This window comes from Crocodylus porosus, unplaced genomic scaffold, assembly GCF_001723895.1.
Source record: "Crocodylus porosus isolate Cpor-Errol unplaced genomic scaffold, CroPor_comp1, whole genome shotgun sequence".
Classification (NCBI taxonomy): Eukaryota; Metazoa; Chordata; order Crocodylia; family Crocodylidae; genus Crocodylus; species Crocodylus porosus.
Genome location: NW_017728949.1, coordinates 22,131,229 through 22,154,867, shown reverse-complemented (window position 1 = coordinate 22,154,867; position 23,639 = coordinate 22,131,229). Strand labels below are relative to the sequence as shown.

Here is a 23,639-nt window from a genome sequence, read left to right as displayed (position 1 = left end):
TTAAGATGGCCTGGTGCCCAGTGGCATGGTTGGAGGCTATTTTCTCTAAATTACAACTGCCAACAAAATGCAGATTTAGAGAAATAATCTGCATGGTACTGCAAACTCTAGCTCTTCCACAGGAAGTTGCTTTTCTGTGCCTTATTAATGCTTCACCTCTATTTAGCCCTGCTCACAGTCACTGTCTTGACAAGCCCTGCATGACAAGGCACCATCCTGAATTAATTTAGGAGGGACAAAAGTATATAAATGACAGAAAAACACACTGAGATTGAAGTTTCTGAGATTAAGCAATAGAAAAAAAATGGTGGTTAAAGGAACAGACATTGTTACCAAAACTGATTTGTCATGACTCCTTAAAGCAAAATTACTTTCAGATACTTTAGATGGAGCTACAACATGACCCCAGACCACAAGAGTTTTAAATACTGATTAAGAGAAACAACAGTTCCTCATAGTTTTCCACAGTGGAAAGCTAATTAAGGGGAAAAGTGCTTAGGTGGCCACAGAAAAGCAATCAAATCTTCATTTTGACTTTTTAAAAAAAGCTAAATTGCATAATTTAGCTAGATACAGACCTTACAGCAGAACTTCCAACTATCACCTGTAATACAGATATCCCCTGGGCTTGAGCAGAATAGGATTCACATCTATTTCAGATTTAACAAATCCACTCTCCTTGGCACATGTTCATTTAGTCTGACTGCAGATCAAGGAAATTAAGAAAACTGCACCATACAGTACAGATGCCACTCTAATTTATATCTTAAGCTAAAAACAAATGGAAAAAAACCAAAATGAAAACTCATCTCTGTACAGCCTACATAGAACCTTGTCTCTGCTAAGGAGAGCTACTAAGCAAGTCCTAACAATACAGCTGCTTTTCACTCTCCCATGACTAGTGCCAAAGACATTTTCAGCCATATTAACTTGACTGGCTGCTTGTCTTTTTCTCTAACTGTATGAGTCCCCAGTGGGCAGCAATACTGCTCTAGGGTAGTAACCCTTTCAGCTAGGATAAGAAGGCAGGGTCCAAAACAGAATGCCATTTGCCAGTAGCCTACTTCTTACTGGAGTACTGTTATTATGCAGTTAGTTACCTAAAAGTAAACTATTCCCCCCAAAATCTGTTCTAAACAACAAAAACTTGGGGGCATATATATATTTTAACACCAGCACCTTGTTTTATAAATGAACTACAGCTGCATCATGCAAATTATCGTATATGACAGAGAGAGGCTCTATTAAAATAATAACCATAAGCTAGGAAATACGTATTTAGCTACAAAGTTATATGTTTATTAACAGGCTTTTGTGGAAGTCTTATAATAAAGTATTTGCATGTGCAGTGTCCATATACATCCTTCTCTGTTCCTGGAGCATTTCAGTTGACTTGCATTATGCAATTTATTCATAGTTAGCGCTGTAGGTTTTTTCTTGGATACGTAAAACCATTCTGCGAGCATAAAAATCTCTATATTCTTCAGGTAGTTCCTCCAGTGTTTTCAAAGCTCTGTCTAAGATCTGTACTGCCCTGGTGGCTGCTGTAGGATCTTTATTTCCATAGGTGTCTGTTTTATCGTAGCACTGGGTAGGGAGGTGCTTCCAGAAGATATTCACTCCCACACCAAACTCCTCAGAAATGACATTATGGAACCACAAAGCTGCAGGAAGGAAGAGAGAGTCTAAAAAGAAACTGCCATCTAAAAATTTCATTTGCAACAAAAGGTTTGAATCACCTCAAACTTAGTGCAGCTGAGAAAAGAAAGAATTACAACATACACCTTATTTGTAGGTACTTATCAGCTCATATACTATCATACTAAATCATGAAAGCACCTGCTTGAAGTCTTTTATACACTGGTCTTCAGGAGTACTATGCCTATTTAAACAAGTGGTCTAGGGGTTTCAAGACTCAGGTCTAGAGACTGACATTTTTTTGTCCCTTCTTTGTTATCTGTCCCATTACCCTGAGTACAGCGTCTCCCATGCATATGTGATCAGGGACTTAACTTTCAGTTTAGAGGACCAATTCCAAACTGTGTCAACTGAATGCAGGTGTTTGTCATCCATAGTAAGTATTTTGATAGTCAAGAGGTTGTAGAGTTTGTCATTTGAACGAAACAAGCAAGAAAAATTTTTTTTTTTTACCTGATGTGGATCATAACTGTGACCTGCCTATGCATCTTAACATGAAAGAGAGAACTCTACTTTTGTTGTTCAGTTTGGGATTATTTTCATTACGTGTTTTATATGTAGTGCTACCCACAAAAAAGCAAAAGACACCTTGTTCATCTGGGGGTTTTTTGCTTTTTCTGCTACACCTTGTTTTTTGTGACATATAAATCAGCAGTAATTCCAATGTCAGCTCATTTTGGACCCATTTTGGAATTCAAAACCCTTTGAATTTCAAGCAATATGGTACACCACCTTTTAAAGTCTTGTTTTTCCTGTGGCACTTTACCTTGTATGTTTCCAATTTTCACCCTCATTTACATTGTCTGCCTAACTAATGCGGAGCCAAATATTTTTCAGTGCTCCATAATACAGTTGAAGGTCCTGATAAAAATGTATGTACAGTAAAAGTCCTGTTATTCAGCATTTGACTAACTGATATATCTATTAACTGGAATTTCTGGCTAGATGGCCGGACGTGGGGGAGAATTTGTGCGCAGTGGTGGCTGCCACTACCCTGCACTGGTGCCACTCCGCATGCGACCGCCGTCACCCCTCTAGCCCCCTGCTCCATGTGCAACGTCCATCTGGAAACATCTGTGCTCAGGTAACTAGCATTTTTATATTACCAGCACCCCACATTCCTCACTGATGCTGGAAAACTGGACTTTTTACTGATCAAGTTTCAGGATCAAAAAGTCTTTAACGTGCTGGTTCAAAGCTAAAGACAATGCTGACAAAATCAGATGGATGGGAACATCTATGTTCCTAAAACAGCAACAACAGCAACTTGTGCACAAACATTTGCAGAGTTTGTAACAGTATAGCCAGTGCAGGCAGTCTGTCTCTCCTCTTCTCTGCAAGGTATTCTACCATCTCACTTTAATTCTGTTAAAACGGAGATTAAAAAGTTATTCTAAAAAGTATTTTTCCATCACTGAGTGACATTCCTTTCCTTCTCATGGCCTTGTAACAAGGTATTTTAGCAGAATTCACAGATTTGCTGAAATCTGACAGGGTCATGACATGAGCACTTCTGTTGTGTCCTCAAATTTGCAATCTCTAGGCTGTCAACTATGTGCCTTAGTGACACTGAGTGGGGCTGGGGTGGTACAAGTGCTAAGTATGGAGTACGGGGTCATTTCCCAGGCGCACAGGGCCAGGAGAGGTCTCCTGGCCCCATACACATGGGGTGAGGTCTTGATACGCAAGGGGCTGAGAGACGGCTGCTGCTGCAGAGCTCTCCTGGCCCTGTGCACATGGTAACAAGCCCCATGCCCAGCAGGACTTCCCCACAGTCTAGGGGAGGCTGAGAGCTGTCCTGTTTCTGGGGCAGCAGACATCCCTGCCCAGCCCTGAGCTGGCTGGGAGTTGCCCAAGAAGGGAGACAGTTCCCAGCCAGCCCTAGGCCGCTCAGGGAAATCCCTGCCCAGCCCCGAGCTGGCTAGGACCTGTCTCAGAAGGGGGCAATTCCCACCTAGCCCCAGGCTGCTTGGGGAAATCCCCGCCAGCCCTGGCCTGCTCAGGGAAGCAGGGTGCTCCCAAGTTCTGGTGCTGTTCAGCTCTTGGAGCTGAGAGTTGAGCAGGGGGGCAGAGAGCTACCCCCTCTGGGCACTGTTCAGGTCCCTGCTTCTGGAGGGAGCCAGGAGCTGAGCAGTGCCAGAACCAGGGCAGTTCCCTGTCCCCTGTGGCCCCCAGTGTAGGGGCCACAGGGGACAAGCCTTCTCCTGGCCAGCATCTACACATATGCTATTGCCCAGTTAGTTTACTACCTGTATGTACAGGTAGTAGCAAACTGCACAGTAGACTAATTTACTGTGCAGTAAATGATGCACATGTGTTGATACTAATCTGCCGTGCAGTAAAGCAAAGTGCCTTGTATACGCACCAACTGAACAGTAAGAATCAAAGTGCTGAATTAGCAGATTATGTATACTCAATACACCAGTAAGAACTAAGGAGGCATATGAAATGCATTCCATTGACCAGCTAGCCCCTATAGAAAGACTTTTGTTTCAAACTGCCCAGCAATGAAAACACCAGTGGTCAAATGAATACTGAATGCCAAGTTTCTTTCATGGGGCGGGGGGGAAGTGTGGCATCAAGTCCCCTTGGACCACCATCGTTGTTTTCTTTAATACCACAGTCTTACTACTATACTTTGTTTTCCCATCAAGAATGCTAAAGTGAACGTGATTTAGCTATCTACATGATCTCAGATTTACGGCTTATAAAAATAAAGTAGATTTAATGTTTTCTTAATATTTTATCCTTTTTTGTAATTCAGTATTATGGGATTAATCACAAATGCCATTAATAGTAGCCTGTTTTATGAATATTAAGATTGTACAGACCAATTTCAGATATTCCTTCTATTCCTTATTTTACTGCAAATATCAGTATCAAAGCATCAGTCATCCTAAACAGTTTGTTACAACTAAAGATTCGGAAGCATTAACAAAATTATGAAAGGTACTTCCTTGTTATGGAGTCTTTGCTAACCATCTCAAAACTGCTTTCAGTAATACTTGAGGTATGCCAAGAACTATGATTGTTCCTTACCTGGAATGAATAACACATCTCCTGCTTCAAGATAGCATTCATAGCGCCTGGCTTTCAAAAAAAGGGGATATTTTTCCAGGTCTGGGTTGTCCACATCCAGCACTTCTGATTTAGTGCCTAATGGTGTTACAAGAAGTTAATAATTATTCTTTGTTTCTTACATTTCCCCATAAAATTAACATATTTTTCTAAGCTGTAACAATTATTGGGCCCAACTTCAGCCTCGGTTCATTGCCTTCAACTGAGCAAAATCATGAATAAATCTGCACTCTGGGTATACATGTCTATGTGGCACAGTGTCCACATTTTAAGTATAATTTCTACTGGTACCACACAGTGTGGTCAGCGAAAGTCCTAACTATTAGAACATATTAGAGTCTAGTTACAGCCCTACATGTGAGTACCGCTCTGTGCACTGACAGTGTTAGGCACCAGATCACTCAATCTATAGAGCAGGTTGAGCCTGGATAGCAAAAATGCAAGTTCACTGATGCTGCTTCCCCCTCACCCCCGAACATTATTCAACCCTGAGTTGGAGTAACCACCACTAGGAATTAGGGGATAATTTAGTTAATGTGGTCTGTCAGGAAAGTTATCATTATCAGTTATTTTGATGGCTTTTTGAGTAGAACTATATATCTACTGGGAACTGGACTAAAATAACTAAACCCTCAACTAAATAGGCATGTTACATGCATACCTGCTAAATACAAATACGGTGCATCTCGAGGACTGTACAACACAACTCGTTTCTTTCCCGTTACCTGGATTAAGAAGTTATCCATTACCTGAAAATTACAATGTACTATAAGCATGCATAGCTACACAGAATGCAGGAAGATATAAGCCCATAAAAATTCCCAACTCAAAAAAAACACAGGTTGGAAAGGACCCTGAGAGGTTATCTCTTCCACACTTCTGCTATGCACAGACCACTCCTGAAATAAATGTCCAGGCTGCTTACATAGCCTTCCAATGATGGAAATTTCACAGTGAACCTGAGTAATCAATTCCAGCATTTATCTTTACACTTGGAAAGTTTTTCCTAATATCTAACCTTGATCTCCTTTGCTGTTATTTAAGCCTATTATTTCTTGTCTTTTTGTCCTCCATGTCTTCTAGACACAGAATAATTTACTACCTTTGTCTGCAGTAGCCTCTTATTTACTTGAAGACTGTTACCAGGTCTCTCTCTCCTCAGTCTTTTCTAGACTAAACAAACCTAGTTCTCTCAAGCTTTCTTCAACAATACTGCTTCTAGACTTCTGATCCTTTTCGTTTATCTTTTCAGAATTCCCTTTTGTTGGTACACATCTTTCTTGAAGTGTGGTGCCCAAATCTGACCCAACTGAGCAGAGCAGAGCAGAGCAGAAAAGAAATGAATCAAAAGGACTCCTTCACATACAACACTCCTGCTTGTGTCACACCTGAGGGTTGCAGCAGTAGGATATTGTTTTAGGGGTGCACCGATAGAGATTTTGGAGGCTGATACTGATAGCCGATATTTAAGGAGGCATATTGGCTGATACCAGTCTGATTTCCGATACAGCTGTGTGCTGTAAGTCTATTGTGGTGGAAGGGGGGAGGGACGGGAGTGGAATGGGTACAGATCAATGCCTCCCACGGTGAGGGAGGGGGCAGGGACAGGCACTGTCCACCTGGGGTGGGGTGGGCACAGGACACAGCCACGGCTTATCGGGGAGGGGGCTCCCACCATTGAGCACACCCTGGGAAGGAATGGGGGTGGGGGTGGTGATGTGCCCTGGGATCAGTGCTGTGCGGGGCAGGCGGGCTGCAGCTGGGCTCGGGGCAGGCAGTGGTGGTACTTGGGAGGGGGCTACAGCTACCCCAAATTTTGTCATAACCCCCCCAGTAGCACCACCGCCCACCTGGCACCGCCCCAGTTTAACCCGCCACAGTTTAACCCATGTGCCAAGAAGAGCTGGAGCTGTGGCAGGCAGGTGGCAGCAGCACTGGAAGCAGGGCTACGGCAAAATCTGGGGTGGCTGCAGCCCCCTCCATGGCCCCTGAGCCCAGCCTCCACCAAAAAGAGTGGCGCAGGCAGCCCTGGCTCCAGCCTGCCCTCTTTGCCCCAAACAGATCTGGGGGCACCCCCCATGACCTCCCGGGGTGCACACAGTGGCAGGAGCCATCCCCCCCACCCCCCAGATAAGCCACAGCTCTGTCCCATGCCCACTCTACCCTGGCTGGGCAGTGCCTGTCCCTGCTTCCCCGCCCTCACCCCGCGGGGGGGGGGGACATTTGATCTGCCCCGCCAAGCCCCTTTCCTCCCCCTCCCCTTCTACCACAACAGGCTTACTAGCTGCACTCTGCTGGGCTCTGTTCCTCACTGCCTACATGCTGCGCTGCAGCTGCACACACGCACAAGGAATTATCAGCCAAATTACTGGCCACTTCAGGCCAATTTCCAATACCACCAATTTTCTTTATATCAGTATCAATCCAGTATTGGACTGACATATTGGTGCACCTCTATATTGTTTACTCGTATTCAATTTGTGATCCACTATAACCTTTCAGATGCCTTTTCTGGAGAACCAGCCAGTCATTCTCCATCCTGTAGTCATGTGGTTGACTATTCTTGTTTAAGTGTGATACTTCAAACTTGTTTTTAATGAACTGCATCCTACATATTTTATACCATTTCTCCAATTTGTACTTTGAATTTTAATTCTATCTTTTAAAGTACTTGCAAGCCCTCTCAGCTTGGCCGCTGCAAATTTAAGGATGAGAGAACAGAGAAAGCACAAGTCATTAATGGAAATGTTAAATAATGCTGGATCCCTGCAGAACTTTACTTGCTAAATCCTTCCCAATTCACAGTGAAACCACTAACAATTACTCATTGCATATCAGTTTTCCAACCAGTGGTGCACCCACTTTCCACGAGTTTCCAATCTTTCTACCTTCAGGCTCATGACCCCACATCTAATCTGAGCCTAAATGCTGTAACTACATTTCTGTAGGGCTCCTGGCCTCCCTGCCTTGTTAAGTGATATGGCCCTATTACGGAGTTGGTGATCTATATTTCCCCCAAGCTTGCTTATGAGAATATCATGTAAGATTCATCTCATCTCTACTACACCCCATCCCTTCTCTACAATGCCTGTACCCTTGCCACAAACAGAAATTAGATTAGTTTGATATCATTTGTTCTTAACATATCTATGTTGACCCTTGTTTTTACCCCGTGGTTATCTTCTAGGTTATGCTTGTCCTTTCCCAGGCTTCTGAAATCTCATCCGTCCTCCACAATTTCTCAGAGATAATCATTAATGGCTCTAACCACTGCTTCATCTATTCTCCTTAATACTTGTGAATTACATCAGGTCCAGCTGATTTAAAAATATGTAGCTTTTCAGTCTCTGTAACATGCAACATCTTGAATACAAAAGAGAATATTATCTCTGTGTTAAAATTTCAGAAAACCTATTAAGTGAAATTGCTGCCACTTATAAAATTATCTTGCAAATCTCAGTCATGCGACACTTATTTTTGTCCCTTATGTCTTTTGCACGTTACTAGTCATAGGGGGAAGAAAAAGCTTTATTTTCTTTTCAACAATACTTACTGTTTTTTCTTCCCTTATACTAGGATTTGAGCTTTACCATCAAAAATTCAAAGAATGTTATGCTTTCCTTCTAGGGAAATCAAGCAAAATGAAGAAACATGATAAAAGGAGTTCTAAATATATTCAGCATCATTACAATCTGACATACCACTGATTAAAAAAATTGTTTTTGCGCTGGCTCTACTATTCCTATATCTAAAATCTGCCCTGTTTATTTAGAATCCAGTGCAGCAGAAAGGTGTCAAAATCACCACAGAAAAAATGATTGCCTAGAGTAGCAAAATAAGGCAATTCTGCAGGTCCCGAGCACATTTATCCCAACTGAAGACAGTAATGTTGACAGATGTTAGTGTTTAAGTTCTTGACTGTTAAGCAAACCAATCAGTAAAACCTAAAAGTCCAATCATGCAACTCTTCACTCACATCAGGGGGTTCAGGATCAGGAAACAATTAATAATAATATTGAATTATGTTTAAAATGGCAGATGTATTAGACAGACTGTACCTGAAGTCATTTATGATTTACCTAGTACCCAAAAATATGTAAGGTTCTTCACTAACAGAAGCAGACCTCTACCCCTAAAGGTTGGCAACCTGATGCACCACTTCCCATCCAAGATCTGTACAACCTTATAATAACAAAGGCACAAGGACATACATTACCTACATCATAGTGTGTCCACAGCTGCAGTCCTGCTGAGCTGATGCGGAAGACACTGGAGAAGAACTGTTCCTTTGCAAAATATTCTGGGATCTGAATATCTTCTGCCAATAAAGGAAACTGCTTTCTAATATCTGCAATATCCTGAATCAAAAAGGGGCATAGTTCAATACTTCATATATCAGACATAAATTCAAGTGAAAGCATGGGATTATTACCATGTTAAACAGGCATATAGGATTAGATCCTCAGCTGTGACCACAGAGCACGGGGCATTGTTTGGTAGCTGTGAACAATGGTGTCTTTGACTGCAGTCTTTGGCATTTGGACATTGATTCAGTCTCCAGTATAAATAACAACAGACCAAAAGATGCACTGATTTAAGCCAGGAACATCAAACATATGGCCTGAAGTCAGGTCCAGCCTGCAGAGCTTGCCATCTGGCCCTTAGTGCTACCTCTGGGTCTGATCAGACTGACATAGGGCATGGTGCCAGTTCACAAGCCAAACTGGGCCTGTGGATCTCTTCCTCTTTCCCCTCTCCTTCCCCCAGTACAATTGATCTGGTGGATGCTCTAGCCCAGGGACTGGCAATTATTTTGGGCAGAGAGCTGCTTACCCAGTTTTAGCAGGCTGTCAAGGGCTGCATGGGTAGCCCTGCCCCTTGACAGGTGCCCCGCCTCCTGGTCACCATCTTGGGACCAATGTCCCAGGGTCAGCAGCAGTGGGGCCCAAAGCAGGGCACAGGCTGACAGGGATCTGTGGAGCAAGGCTGGTCTGCACCAGCAGGGAGAAGCAGGAGCTGACCTGGTTCCAGAGCCCCTGCCGGCTGGGACCCTACACTCCTGCCACCCTGCTCTGCTGGCACTGGCCCCAGGACACTGGTGTGGGCCCTGTGCTCCTGCTGGCTCCCGTACCTGCTCACTCCCAGTGTCCCCCAGCCCCACAGTACGGGAAGGGGGCAGCACATAGCCCCAACACCCTGATCCCTGGCAGGGAAGGAGCTGATGCTGAGTGCAGGGAAAAGCGGCCCCTCACCCGCTGCTCCCTGCTGCAAGTGCTCACAGCCTATGCCAGGCTATCTGGAGCAGGCACAGGTAGCCCCACGTGGGCTGCGAGCAGCTGCGGCACAGGGCACCAGCCACAGGGCAAGCAAGGGGCTGATTTTCCGCATGCTAAGCACCAGATTGTAACATGCAGTGGCAGCCCTAGCCAGTGTGGGACACAAAACCCACTCTGGGACATGTGCCACAGGGCAACTACACTCCAACCAATCTGCTGCATACAGCCCAGGTCCCAGACTGCCTGGAGTGGCTGCTGGATAAGGTATACTCAGAGGGAGGGGCAAGAGAAAGGGGTCTATGGGCCTGACCTGAATCCAGATGAGCTTGACACCCCTGATTTACATTGTCTGCAGCATGTCAGAAGGACACTACAATGGCCAGGGAATATCAGGATCGTGCTGTTTTTCCAGATCAATTTCTCTTTATCAACACCTGAAAACAGAATCTCAGTGCCCGACTCTCATTTTGGTGCTGGTCTTAGGCATCTAGATTTAAAAAATTGGGCCTAAATCAATTGATTGGGCAAATGATCATAAGTTGTGTGGTTATAGAAGTCAAAAGATCAGAGCAGGGCTCTGACAGAAATTAAACTTAATCTAAAATATACAAAAAGCAATCTCAAATTACCCACCTTTCTTGGATCTTCACCCAGTGATCGCAAATAATATTTTTCATCCTTAAAACACCAACACAAAAGAAATGTGTCAATAGAACTAAAGAACAAAAATTATATATCAAACAAAGGGCTTCAACTAATGAGGCCTCATTAAAATGTGATGCAACTAAATGACACCTATAAATTCATCTACTATGTTCACCTGCCTTTTCTTCTATTGCTTTCTTGTGACTATCCAAGGAAATGGAAACAAAAGAAGATTTACTAATTAAATGAAACAGGTAAACCCAAAGGTGTACGGGTGCAATTCAATAATTAAAGAAAAGAAAGATAAAACACCTTGCATCACATGGAAGTCACATTTTCAACTGCTTCAACAGTGTTTTGACTCTGTAGTACATGAAAAAATTGTTCATAACACTGATACAGCAAATCACAACAGTGTATTTCAGAACATGCTATAGCTTACAAATAAATGGTAGAAGGCACATTTGAGAAATGATTTGGAATTATCCATCCACCACTGTCCAGTAGACGTTCAGGGACTACATTTTCTGGGGAGGGGCAAATTCCTATACATCCATCCAAAAAAATCAGTATTGTCTGGACATAGTTGCATAACCAATCATTTGTTGCTCATTAAGTATGCTATAATATTTACGTAGTTTATACTCATATGTTTGACTGGAGCTACAGCTGTACTAGGAGTATTTTTCACTAGCTTGTACAGCAAAATATGTAAATTAAAGTTGCTATTATAATTAAAATATAATTTTAAGTCTATTTCCTCAACTTAATTCTGGAATCCTGTTCATGCAAATCATCTTTGGCCACACAAGCAAGCCTACTTGCTTAACTAAAGTAGTTAGCTAAATTGTGGACATGAGGAAGGAGTAATTTTTTAGTAAAGGTTCATTTTCTGGGACCCCAAAACAGCCTAAGTTATAGATAACTTTCAGTTAAAGTGCTTTGTTAGACTGAGGCCAAAAACTGCAGCCTTTTTTCTCCTCAAAACATTGGCAAAAAATGTAACATCTAAGGAAATTACCTCAGATATAAAATACTCTGTGTGTGTGACTTCAGCTGCTCTCCGCACAAACGTATCAAAAGGCAATGTTCTGCAATATAAATACCAAAATCCATAACATTAATCAGTGTAACAATCCAACCTAACAAACTATCTGATTATTAGTTTTAAAACACTTAATATATCAAACATATTTCTCCTACCCATAATGGCTAAGTACAGACATTCGTGAGGTTATATATATCAGGTTCAAAATGGCTGCTGGATTTAAATTTAGCTCACTTTGGTGCCCACCTCACACTTACAGACCCAGTCTCAGTGACTGGCAATCAGTGTAAACCTGTAACTGAACAGAAGTTCCATACCCACAAACTGGTCTAAAAATTGCAAAACGTGGTTTAAGATAACCCTGGATCCATGCAGTATCAGACGCATCTGACTTAGATCAAATTGGTGCACGGAACTTCTGTCCACTCCCCGTGTAGCGCCACAGCTGAGAAAACCCAGCCACTGGCTCCAGCCCTGGAATTACTCTTTTCATTCTCCCCTTGCCTTGCTTTGATTCTTTTGTCCCCAGGCCCCTTGCTCCCCCCCTCTCAGCCATTTTCAACTCCCATGCCACAAGCCAGGTGCAGCTGCTTTCATCAGCATTTGCCACTGCTGTAGCCATGCAAGTAAGTCCCACTGGCAGAAGGAATGGGGGTATAGGATCACTGTGGGGGTACCCCATCTCACCCCACCTACAGGTCACACCTCCCCCCACCTTGGGTCATGCCTGCCCCCATCCATTGCAGGTTGCTCCCGCCACCTCTCCCACCCACAGGTCATGCCTGCCCTCACCACCCCTCATGGGCCATGCCTGCTTCCTCCCCCCACCTGTGGGTCATACCTGCCAGTCCAACCCACCTATGGGTCATGCCTGCACCTCCCTACCCCACCACATGTTGTGCCTGTCCCACCCTACCCCTTGTGGCTCGCACCTGTTCCTCCACCTCACTTGTAGCTCACGCCTACCTCCCCACTCCACCCACAGGTTGCGCCTTCCCCCCAACCTCTGGTGGACCCCCAATCCCTCCAGCCTGCTGGACCCCCCAATTCCTCAGCTAGCTCCCCCATCCTGATATACCTGATATTGGGCAGACATTTTGAATCAATTTAACTCCCCCTAACGCCCCCAAATGTCATACTTACGTAAGGACATATGATTTAGCAAACTACTTAAAAAATCATCATAATAACTACCAACTGTTCAGTAGGAAGATAAAAGAACTATGTCAATATGAAAGTCCTATATTTAAAAATCCTTCACTTCAGCCAGCTCAGCTCATCTCATCCTAGATCCAAATGCTCCAGATTTAAGTCATCTTGTAAAAGAATAATTATCCGGCAACCTGGCAAAACTGCTCAGTAACAGAAGCTCTTGTTCTGCTGAACAGGATTTGCCAGATACTAAGTACTTTAGCAAACCTGGCCATTGCATTAAGGTGTCTAAATGAGAGCTGAGCTTTTCTAGTAAATTCAATTCCAATTGTAGATGGAAAGCAGTCCTGCAAATCTGGCTCTTAGTTTGTTTTGACTCTTCTCGATCCGGGGGCACACAAAGCTAAATTTTAGCTTGTCTATATATGCTACCTTAGTTGAAACCACTGTTTAAAAATAATTCCAACCTTCCTGTACTTTAAGCTATTTTCCTAACATTGCTTCTTTTTGTGATTCTAGGGAAAAGAAAAAGGACTTGTTTCTATGAGGACAGCTGCAAATGATTTCTTTTTAAAGTCAATCGCTAGGGGCCCCACAGATGTCAATCTGAGTTCTACTGCTGACTGGTGGAACAGGATCAAGTCCTGGCTGACTGAGTCACACTTTATGGGAGCTGGGGTGTCTTTCTAAAAATATCATTTGCTCACAAACTGGGTACATACTGCAGGACATACTTTTTTTCTACAGATACTCCTTTGGTAATAGTTTGCTCCAGAGACAGCCAATACAAATCTAATACAATACAGACTTCTTAGATCTTTACTTCAGTAAGGATTTTACCCAAACAGGGACTACAAAATGTAATTTTCCTTGATGCAGCAACAAAGCAATGGCTTGTAATACCTAATGTATTACTGTATTAATGCTTACAGAAGTTTTCATAATCTGCCAGTATCAGCTAGTTTGTGGCCCCAAATAGGTTTTTTTGAATTTTGGAAAATAAATGTTAAGTATAAAAAGCAGCAATAAAAACAGATGTATAGACACAAATCCTTTAACTAGCTCTTCACAGGGAAAATATTTTCTATAGGATTCAGAGCAGACTACAAAAAACAGGATAAGTATTCATATATTTCTCACAGAATCAATTAATAAGGATATTATTAAATATCCATATATTTAATAACTATTCATACATTTCTCATAGAACAGATACAATAATAAGGATATTATTAAATATCCTTACCCTCTCAGTTACCAGGAAAGATTTTTTCCAAGATGGCAAGTTCACTCAAGTTACCACTAAGAAAGCACAGCAGCAGATGGAGCAGCAGAAGGTGGATTGCAGTGACACCTGGGGACAGTATGGGGCTAATCTGTGACACTGGCTGCCACAGGCAGTCCTCAGCTTACGACTAAGTTGCGACGAATGTCACTTGCAACGTTTATAAATTGACATTTATAAATTGACATTCTGTTCCAACGTGGGTTTTGTCTTTCCAACAGTTGATACAGCTGTGTACAGCTAATAAGCATGTTGTAGTGGAAGGGGAGGTGGAATGGAAGGGGCATGGGGGCGCAGATCAATGCCCCCCACAGTAAGGGAGGAACTAGGGCTGGGGCAAGCGCTGCCCAGCTGAGGCTGGGCGGGCACGGGGAGGAGGGGCAGCAGCTCCCACCACTGCACGCAGCTTGTCTGGTGAGCCACTTAACCAGTAGTTCTCACCACTAGTCCGAGACAGCACGGTGGGAGGGTGCCCCCAGATCTGCGCAGGGCAAGGTGGGCAGGCCCAGGGCTGCACTGGGCTGCGCTCCATGCAGGCAGGGGAGGGAGGGAGGGTGTCAAGGGGAATTTTTGGGTGGCTGCAGCCCCTGCATAGCCCCCACTCCACCACCTACCCTGCCTCAATCCAGGGGCGCACAACCCCCATGCCCTCCTACCGCTCACCCAGCAGGGACAAGGTGGGCACGGAACAAAGCTGCGGCTCTTCCGGGGGGCACGCCACTTGTCTGAAGGCAGTGCAGCAGCTCCATCCCATACCTGCCCTGCCCCGGCGGTGGGAGGGCATAATCACCGCTCCCAGTGTCACTGCTGCCTGCCTGGAGCACCGTCCAGTGCCGTCTCAGCTCTGCCCCAAGCAGATCTGGGGGCACACCGCCCCCCATGCCATCTAGAACCAGTAGCAGGAACCACTGGTTGAACCACCAGATGAGCAGTGCACAGCGGCAGGAGCCGCTGCCAGCCCCTCCTTGAGCCTGCCTGGGAGTGCTCATCCCAGCCCCCGTCCCAGCTCCAGTCCCTCCCTCACCGCGGGGGACATTGATCTGCCCCCCCACACCTCTTCCCTTCCTCCTCCCCTTCTACCACAACACACTTACCAGCTGCACACAACTGTATCAATTGTCATAAAGGAACCAAGCCCTGATTTGTAACACTGTTCCTATGGGGAAATTCGTTCCGAGTTATAACGTTTCAACTTAAGACGCAGTTTTCAGGAACCAATTGTGCTGTAAGTCTAAGGACTGCCTCTATATGCAAACCAAGATCTAGCAACTGCTTAAAGTCAGTGAATAGAATCCCACAGGCTTCAATGGAACTAGATCAGACCTTTAGATTCTAAGCAACTACATCTTCCACTTAAAGACAAAGAAATAGTTCTACTCAGCACCTGTCTTGATTAGGAGATCAGGTTCTTAGCTCATAATTATCATCCCTAAGTCTTCAAAATAAAGATCTTTCTTGTAGTTTTATTTATTTTTCCTTCAGATGTGAATATATGCCCTGAGTTGACCAGGCCAAATCTGTATTCATGTGGGTGAACCACAAATACTTAGCACCATATCTTGCAGAATCTGACTCCACCTCCATACTGTTTGTTCTGCACTGCTCAATAAAAGCAGTGATCCTGCCAATACTAATTCACCCACGCAACTTTCTGCACGTGAATACCACCGTTAAATGGAATGGGACAACCTATGTACACAGTATTACTCTGTTGCAGAACCGTTTGTAGAACTAGGGCCTTAAAAGGAAAACAGCTTAGAAAAAGAATCACAATTCCACCAATTTTATATACCTACTTGTGCTTTTATCTCCCAAAAACAGCAAGACAAAAAAAAGTATGAAGCAGATGATTTGTAGACCAAGATGAAGGTTCAAAACTAATCAGCTGTGAAGAGTATACCAGCAACAGCTAGTTTGTGCTTTTTCACAGGTGCTTTTTCTTCCTACTGACAAGAGACTTCATTCATTACAGGCTGCAGTATGTTTAGGATTTCATAACATATGTCTGCTTTCTTAAAAATAATAACCGCTTGAACTGCCTTGTTCACAATTAAGGAAAGCAAATGGCAATTAAAATAAAGACGTTTACTGTTCCTGATCAACAGCAAACTGAGCAAGATGAGATGGAATGTTTTGGCAAACTACTTGACATGGAAAAAAAATCTAATGAGAGGAGCTTGAAATGAGACTAGACATTCAGTATGACCCATCTCCAAGCTAGAGGGCTGGTAAAATGTGTGGTATTCAGTAGTTTGTGGTAGTGGGAACTGCACAGGCTCTGAACTTTCAAACTGTTTGTTTTTTAATTACTGACCTCCTTTCAGTGTAAACACACTGGAATAGCATACCTACAGCATGACAGCATTCAGAAAAGTTCAGGCACTGGCTAGTTCCAGCTGCTGACAAATATAATCATTAAATACTGAAAAGGCATCACATAATCAGAACCACATGCACTGCATCCTGTAGTTTCAAATTTCTTATTAATAAATAGAAGCATGCTTCAAATCTCAATATCTGTTCAGAATTTCTCTCAACTCCTTTTCACGTTCAGCCGCAACTTCTCTATATTCACTGAATTTACTTCAAACCCTTTTCTCTCTGCTTTCCAGGCACCTGACATCTCTCTATGATCTATCATCTTCTATGCGGTCCATTCCCTTGCTCCTTTTTTAAATAACACCAGTCTTGATTGCCCATTTTAAATTTTTTTTCCAAAACCATCTTCACTCTTTTTCATATATTAACCTGTATGCATGGGAGTAGCTCCCCATTAAAATGCACAAAGCTGCCTCATTGTCACCTCCCCATTCCTCCTTCAAACTTCTATTACAATGGTTCTCAAACTTTTTAGACTCAAGACCCCCCTTGGAAAATGCCAGCTCTTAGTTTTCACTTGATTTTTGACTAGAGAACAAAAATTGTAAAGGTGCACAGATACATTGGTCCCATATCATATCAGCATCAATAAAAGGAAAGCTGACATTAGTGGCAATTGGCTTTTTTGGCTGATGTGGCCAATAATGTTACCAATAAATTCCGCGTGCATGTATGCAGCTGCAGCGCAGTCTGACAGCATGGACAGCAGCGTGTGGCTGGTAAGTCTGTTGTAGGGGAAAGGAGTGGGGGGGGGCAGGCCAAGGCCCCCATGGTGAGGGAGGCAGTGGGGCTGGCGCTGGGGCAGGCACTGCAGAGCTGGGATGGGGTGGGGCAGGGTGGGACGGAGCCATGAGCATCTTGTCCAAGGGGTTGCAGGGGGAGGGCGGCTCCTGCTGCTGCACGCACCCCAGACAGGCATGGGGTCAGGTATCCCCCTGGATCTGTGCACGGTGTGAAAGTGGGCTGACCCCGTGGGCTGTGGCCAGGGGGTGATGCCAAGCTCTTCCTGGTAGGGGATACTGGGCCAGGGTTAAGCTCAGGATGGAAGGCAGTAGCACCGTGAAGAGGGCAACAGCCACCACAAAGTTCACCATATCCCCCCTCCCAGCACCACCACCACACTACCTGAGTGCAGCCCAGCACTGCCCCCTTGCTGGGAACAGCCCAGCACCGCCTCCAACCCCAACCTGCAGCAGCAGCCTATCCTCACCCCACACACGTTACTGGAGGGCACATGCCCCCACACCATCCCAGGGTATGTGCAGCAGCAGGAGCAACCCCACACCTCCCGGACAAACCATGGCTCCATCCTGAGCCCCACCCCACCCTGACTGTGCAGTGCCTGCCCCTACCCCAGTCCTAGTCCCAGCACCAGCCCCACTCCCTCCCTCACCGCAGGGGTCTTGATCTGCTCCCTCCATGCCCCTTCCCTTCCCCCACAACAGACTTACCGGCTAGACGCTGCTCTTCATGCTGCCAGGCCACATATTGGCAATTGGATCAGTATCAGCCAAAATGGCTCACTAAAAATCAGCCCTTGGTATCAGTGCAAAAAATCTCTACACCTCTAAAAACAGAGCAATTCTTCTGTTGCAAAAAACTCAGAAAGACTGTAATGGGTCAAAATGGTTGTGATGCTATGGATTCCTGTTTGAAACCTCTGGGTTTATCTTGTGAAACATGTCTGTATACTTAACAGTGCTAGCATTGCATGGCACCCCATGGCATCCTTGAAAGCAGCCTTGGCACCCTGGTTGAGAATCACTGCTCTACTGTGATGTCCATTTAAAAACAAATAACAGACAACTCTGCAGGCAACTGGTTTATTCTGATCACTATTTCTCCTCCTGACCATTATGTTCACATTGTTTTTTTGGGCTATCCCTCTGATTTACTCCCTCTCACCCCATTACCTAGACTTACATGTAGACTGTAAAGTCTATTCAGCAGAGAGATGGTCTCTTTGGTATACAAGTGTAAAGTGGCTAATATAACAGGCCTTTGGTCTCTCTGTACTACCAAAATACCAGTGGCTGCTGAAACTGCAAGACATATGGTTCTGCTATGAATTAGAGAGCTTGAGCTTCCAGGGCCTGTCATTCTAGCATCTTTTATGAACACCAGAATTATTTTTAAAATCATGACCTGGGACTGAAATTACAGAAAAAGTTACAACCAACACCTATGAATTGCAAGCTATAGCTGAAGGACAAAACAGAGATGAAATATTTCTTCTAACACTAAGATATATTTATCTATTCAGAAATGTAAGTAAATCCTTTCAGACAATGGCACCTAGATTCAAAGCCATCCCTCAGAAACAAAGCTCTAATAGGACTATCCATTGCAAGGAATAGTTATGTATGCAATAAATACTATTAACAATTTTACATGCAGCAAGACACTACTGCTTAGCTGAATGGCAATTCCATAAAACCCAAACAACACACACACAAGCTTTAAAAAGGTGTACAATGTTTCTAAAAGTTACCACTATCCCCCCTGAAACAGAGGAAGTTTTGGAGCCAGGTACCTATATACAAAGTTCTTACTGAGGAAGTCCATCTGCGACACTGTGGAAACGTGAATCTTTACTTCTTTAGCTCCTGCTATTTGGCTCAGATAATCCACTGTCCATTTGGCTGTGCAAGCACCCAAGTCTATTCCTTTCAGCACTACTGGCTTTCTCTGAGAAGTGAACAAAAACAAATTTATAACATATTATCACTGAAAGGGTCATGAAATCCAGCAATTTCCAGATCTAATTCTTGAAGCTGAGTCCAAGAACACGTCAGTTTAAATTTCACTGAGTCTTTCCAGTTTGGCTGCACCAGGCCAAGTGATGTGCTGCTTCTAAGCACACTGCTACATCGAGATATTTGTGCCTCACCAATACTTATCTCATCTCATCACCATGAAAACATTTCATGCAAAGATATGCAAAAATTAAGCACAAACAGATCTCAGATACATAGAACAGATATACAGGATCACTCAGGTTGAACAGAGTTTTGATATGCTTTTGAAGAATTACTAAAATTCTTCTATGTGGGTCCAATGCACACCGCTTTTATATTTGGGGTGTCAAACTCACCTGGAACCCTGGGCAGATCGGGGTGGATCCAACATGGAGCTTAAGGACTGCCACAGTGGTCACCATGATGATTGTGGGGTCTGGCAGCAATGTAGGCACCTGGTTCAGTGGAAGCGGTGCAGTGCAAGGTCTGGAAGGAGGTAGAGGTGGTGCTTGGTGGCAGGAGCACAGAATCCATCAGCAGCAAGCCAGGAAGGCTGCCGATGGCCACGCCCAATGGGACAACAAGGCCTAACTTCCATTACCCTCCAGTAGCTTGATGGACCAGATGAAGACGCTCCACAGGCCAAATCTAGTATAGCTCCTAAGACCCCAGAACACCAGGGCATCACTTGGCCTGGTACAGCAAAACTGGGGGCCTCAGGGAAACTGAAACTGACTTTTTGACATTCCTAGTCTAGATCATGCAAGCGCAGTATGCTTACTCTGCAATGTTCCAGGATAGCTCCTCCTTCCCCGCCCTGCTATTCTCATCACATCACTGTGCCTCAATGTAGAAAACAGGCAAGCTTTTCTTTTGTCCAACCAACAGCAACAGGCCAATGGTTCCATACCCAAAAGGAGGGCTCACCCAAGCAATGATGCTCAATGCAGCATAACATGCTCCTCATACAAGGTCAAAACAAGCACGTTTTTGAAGTGGCTCCCAGAAGCACCTGCACACTCAGCCGCATAAATGCCTGGGGGGCTTGTGCTGGGTTTGCAAGTTCTTTTATCTTTTTGGAGCCCAGCTGCTCCCCGCATCAGGAACCCCCAGGGGCAGCAGGTATCCAGGCTGGGGCTCTTCCAGGAGCAAATGCCTTGTGTCAAACAATGGTTCCTGAGTGGAAGAGGGGCTCATGGAGACAGGCGAGCCAGAGAGCTGCCACGAAAGGCACAAGGAGAGGGGCACAACAGAGACCCCCTGCTCTCTGGCTGCTCTTGGCTTCCCATGGCCCAGTGCCTTCCCCCTGGCATCGGTGCCACACTATGTCTCTCTGCCCCTTGCTGCCTGCCATATTTAGATGAACGGCAATGCTGCCTGCCATATTTAGATGAACAGCAATACTGTACGAATCACCTGAGTTGCCAGGTCTTTAATATGAAATTGTAGTATTGGAAGCTCAAAATTATCTTATTTGCTAAAAAACTATTGTATGCTAAAAAAAACAGGCAAATGAGTATGCAAATAAATAGTCCTCTTATGTACTTTATATTGTTTACTGTAAGTCAGCAGTAAATGAGAACTGGGTCAAAGTCAAGCCATTTCTTTATTCTGAGACAAGCTGTCACAAGAAAGTGCTGAAACAAGCCCCAAAGTCTCAGCCTCCTGTGGGCTAAGACCCGGTATAATCACTACACTAGTCTGTTGCCCATACTGAAAGGCATTATGTAGTGGAGGGTGCACCCCTGTCCAGTGCACTGTGGACAGGACACCCCATGAGTCCTGTATTTAGCTTCCCAGTGGCCAGCGTGGAAATGTGGGACTCTTCCCTAGCTTGTTCCTGGATCTGTTGGTGTTTGGGCTTAGGCCTGCATGTAGGATGCCTGCCAATGGATTTGGGAGTATTGGAAGCTCCAGACTGAGAAGTCAGGGTGGAGGATACTTGCCCGTTGTAATGTCACATATGGTGTTTGAACAATTGATTTTTTTTGCTCAATCAAGAGGATTCAGAACCAATTTGGCTGATTTAACCAGGACATTAAAGAAAAAAGCCCAGAAGTCAGTTAAGATGAAATTTCCCAGAAAAAGAAAAACATTTTTTTTTCAAATAAATGTCCAAAAATTTAAGTAAATAAATATATAAATAAATCAGCAAGCCCCCAAGTCAGTTAAGATTGACTTACTTTTGGGCTTTTTTATTTGGATTTTTTTTTCATATGCCAGGGCAAGTCAGCCAAATGTGTTCTGAATCCTCTCGATTAAACAAAACTTAATGGTTCAAAACCTCATGTCATCTTCCCTCACAGCGACTCGGGCTTTGCCTCTGCTGCAACAATGAGCTGCCTCGATTGGGGTGTGCAGTGTGGAGCATTGCTATCGCTCCTGCTGGCAGCACCTCCATCGCGCACGGCTGGGAAGGAGCTCACAAACAGGGCGTCTCTCGTACACCTGGCCACGCTGCAGGCCCCGCACGCTGCGAGCGAGCCAGGCTATCAAAGCCCTGCTTGGTAGTGAGTGATGCCCACGCGGTGCGTGTCCGAGCTGCACTGTCCACTCGACAGAATACAACCCAGTCCCACGACACGTGCGGGTAAGATTCAAACTGCAAAAGCTGTTACTGGGGTGGGCGTCTTCTCTCACCTGCGGGTAGAGGTCCGCGAGGAAGCGATCCCGCGTGACACCCGTGTGGCAGGACACGGCTTGTGCCGGCTGCGCCATGACTGTGTCCGAGCGCGGGCCCGGAAGCGGCGGGGCAGGGCGGGGCGGAGGGAGGTCCCCGGACCGCCGGCGGAACTGGAAAGCGTAGCCCGTGCGCCTAGCTCTGCCTCTCCGGGCTTCTTTGGCCGCGACACCGCCTGGACGCGGCTGAGGGCGCCGTAAGATGGCGCTACCTCGGGCGCTGTGGTGAGGCCTTTGGCCGCTCCAGGCCTTACTCCGCCCCGCGCCGGCCTGTGGCCCCACGCGCGCTCCTGCAGCAGCATTAGCAGAAGAGAGCAGGTCATGATGAAGACGTTGGCGGCTCTCTTGCGCCCGGTGCACAGGATGCGCTTTCACATGTTCAGCCCTTTCATCCGCGCCACCTTCGACCCCGAGAACTTCGTGCGCCGCTCCAAGCACGTGAGTGCGCACGCGCACGCACCGAAGAGCGCTGCGGTGGCGCTGCCCCGGGCTGCGTGAGGGGCGAGCGGCTGCTGGCGACATTGGCAGGGGGCTGTGCTCAGGCAGCCCTTTAGCTGGGCAGCTGGAGGTGCATTAGGTGGCCAGGGGGAGCCCTGCCTGACTACAGAGGAGAATCTGTGAGCTCCAAAGGACAGAACCTGTGCACGCCTCCTGGATGTGTTGGTTGTCTCATCTCATAGGCAGGTGAGGTTCTTTGGGGGAAGGGTGTTTGTACACGAAAGCTTGCAAAGAACAATTTTCCCAACTGTTTAGTTGGTGTAATAAAAGGTATCACATATCCCCAAAGGACCTTGTCTCCCTGGGGGAAGGAGAGCACCTACGCCTCAAGAAAAGGCAGGGCCATGTGTTTCCTTGACCCAGATTTCTTCTACTGCAATCTGAGAAAAGAGTAGATGTCTCCCAGCCTGATGATGTAACAAGCAAACCAAACTAGAAAATGCCCATGCAGCTTTGATCTTCCCTTTCAGGCCATGCCCAAAGCACTGCTAGATAAATGTCCCTCTGCTGTCGGAGCACTTGTCTGTGCAGTTCTGCAGAACTTGGCTCTTTCCTCGTTCTGTTTTAACATCTTTAGAAAGCTGCTGTATGATATTGTGAGGCTCTGTGGACTCAGATCCAGCAAGCCCTCAGATGACCTCCATGTTTCCGTGGTCATTGACCAATCTGTCCATGGGGCCTCGTTGAGATCAAAAAGCAGCTGGCAGAAGCTGAACGCAAGCAAGATGGAGGTAGCCTCTTAAAGATGGAACTGTCGCTGCAGCATAACTCATTTGAGCGTATAATTTATTTGAGAGAAGACTCATCTGAGTTCTCTCTCAGTATTTAAATTAATTCATAGCTTCTGTGTCCTCTGGGAATCATTGCTGCTGCTCAGTTCTTTAATGGCATCTAAAATGCCTTTTTCCATCCATATGCCATCCTGCTGGGGAATGTCCTAGGCACAGTAATCTGTGATCTTGAGAACTGATTAATGTCATTCACCCTACTTGAAGGACACATGCCCAGAATATAGGATATAGGTAGGATTTTCCCTGTTGTCTGAATGCTGCCTTGCTTTTGTATAGGCCATCAACCAAAAGCAAAAAAATACATTTTATAAAGAAGTAAAAAAACAGATGGCTAAAAGGCCCTATATAACTGCACAATTCACTTTTGTTCCC

The 23,639-nt window shown here is 45.2% G+C and overlaps 1 protein-coding gene across 2 annotated transcripts; it reads right to left on the bottom strand.

Annotated features, from left to right (window-relative positions):
- Positions 1-1,274: 1,274 nt before the first annotated feature.
- Positions 1,275-22,599, bottom strand: TYW5 (tRNA-yW synthesizing protein 5). Of its 2 annotated transcripts, XM_019554369.1 has the most exons (8): positions 21,940-22,591; positions 19,095-19,249; positions 11,719-11,788; positions 10,686-10,730; positions 8,997-9,134; positions 5,438-5,525; positions 4,738-4,854; positions 1,275-1,664 (listed from the first exon to the last, which is right to left on the bottom strand). In XM_019554369.1, exons 1-8 carry the CDS (start codon positions 22,498-22,500, stop codon positions 1,408-1,410), a joined length of 1,431 nt encoding a protein of 476 aa, XP_019409914.1. In that variant the 5' UTR covers positions 22,501-22,591; the 3' UTR covers positions 1,275-1,407. The 2 variants fall into 2 exon arrangements, with proteins under 2 accessions (XP_019409914.1, XP_019409915.1); XM_019554370.1 differs by lacking the exon at positions 5,438-5,525 and having other exon boundaries at positions 8,993-9,134; positions 21,940-22,599.
- Between the last annotated feature and the right edge of the window lie 1,040 nt (positions 22,600-23,639).

Excerpts from the sequence above, each read along its gene's own strand:
- TYW5 (XM_019554369.1), bottom strand. The coding sequence starts at position 22,500 with ATGTCGCCAGCAGCCGCTCGCCCCTCACGCAGCCCGGGGCAGCGCCAC. Across the intron at positions 5,526-8,996 it reads AGCTGTGGACACACTATGAT|GTAATGGATAACTTCTTAAT; the intron begins GTAGGTAATGTA and ends TGTAATTTTCAG. Across the intron at positions 1,665-4,737 it reads AGATGTGTTATTCATTCCAG|CTTTGTGGTTCCATAATGTC; the intron begins GTAAGGAACAAT and ends TCCTTCCTGCAG.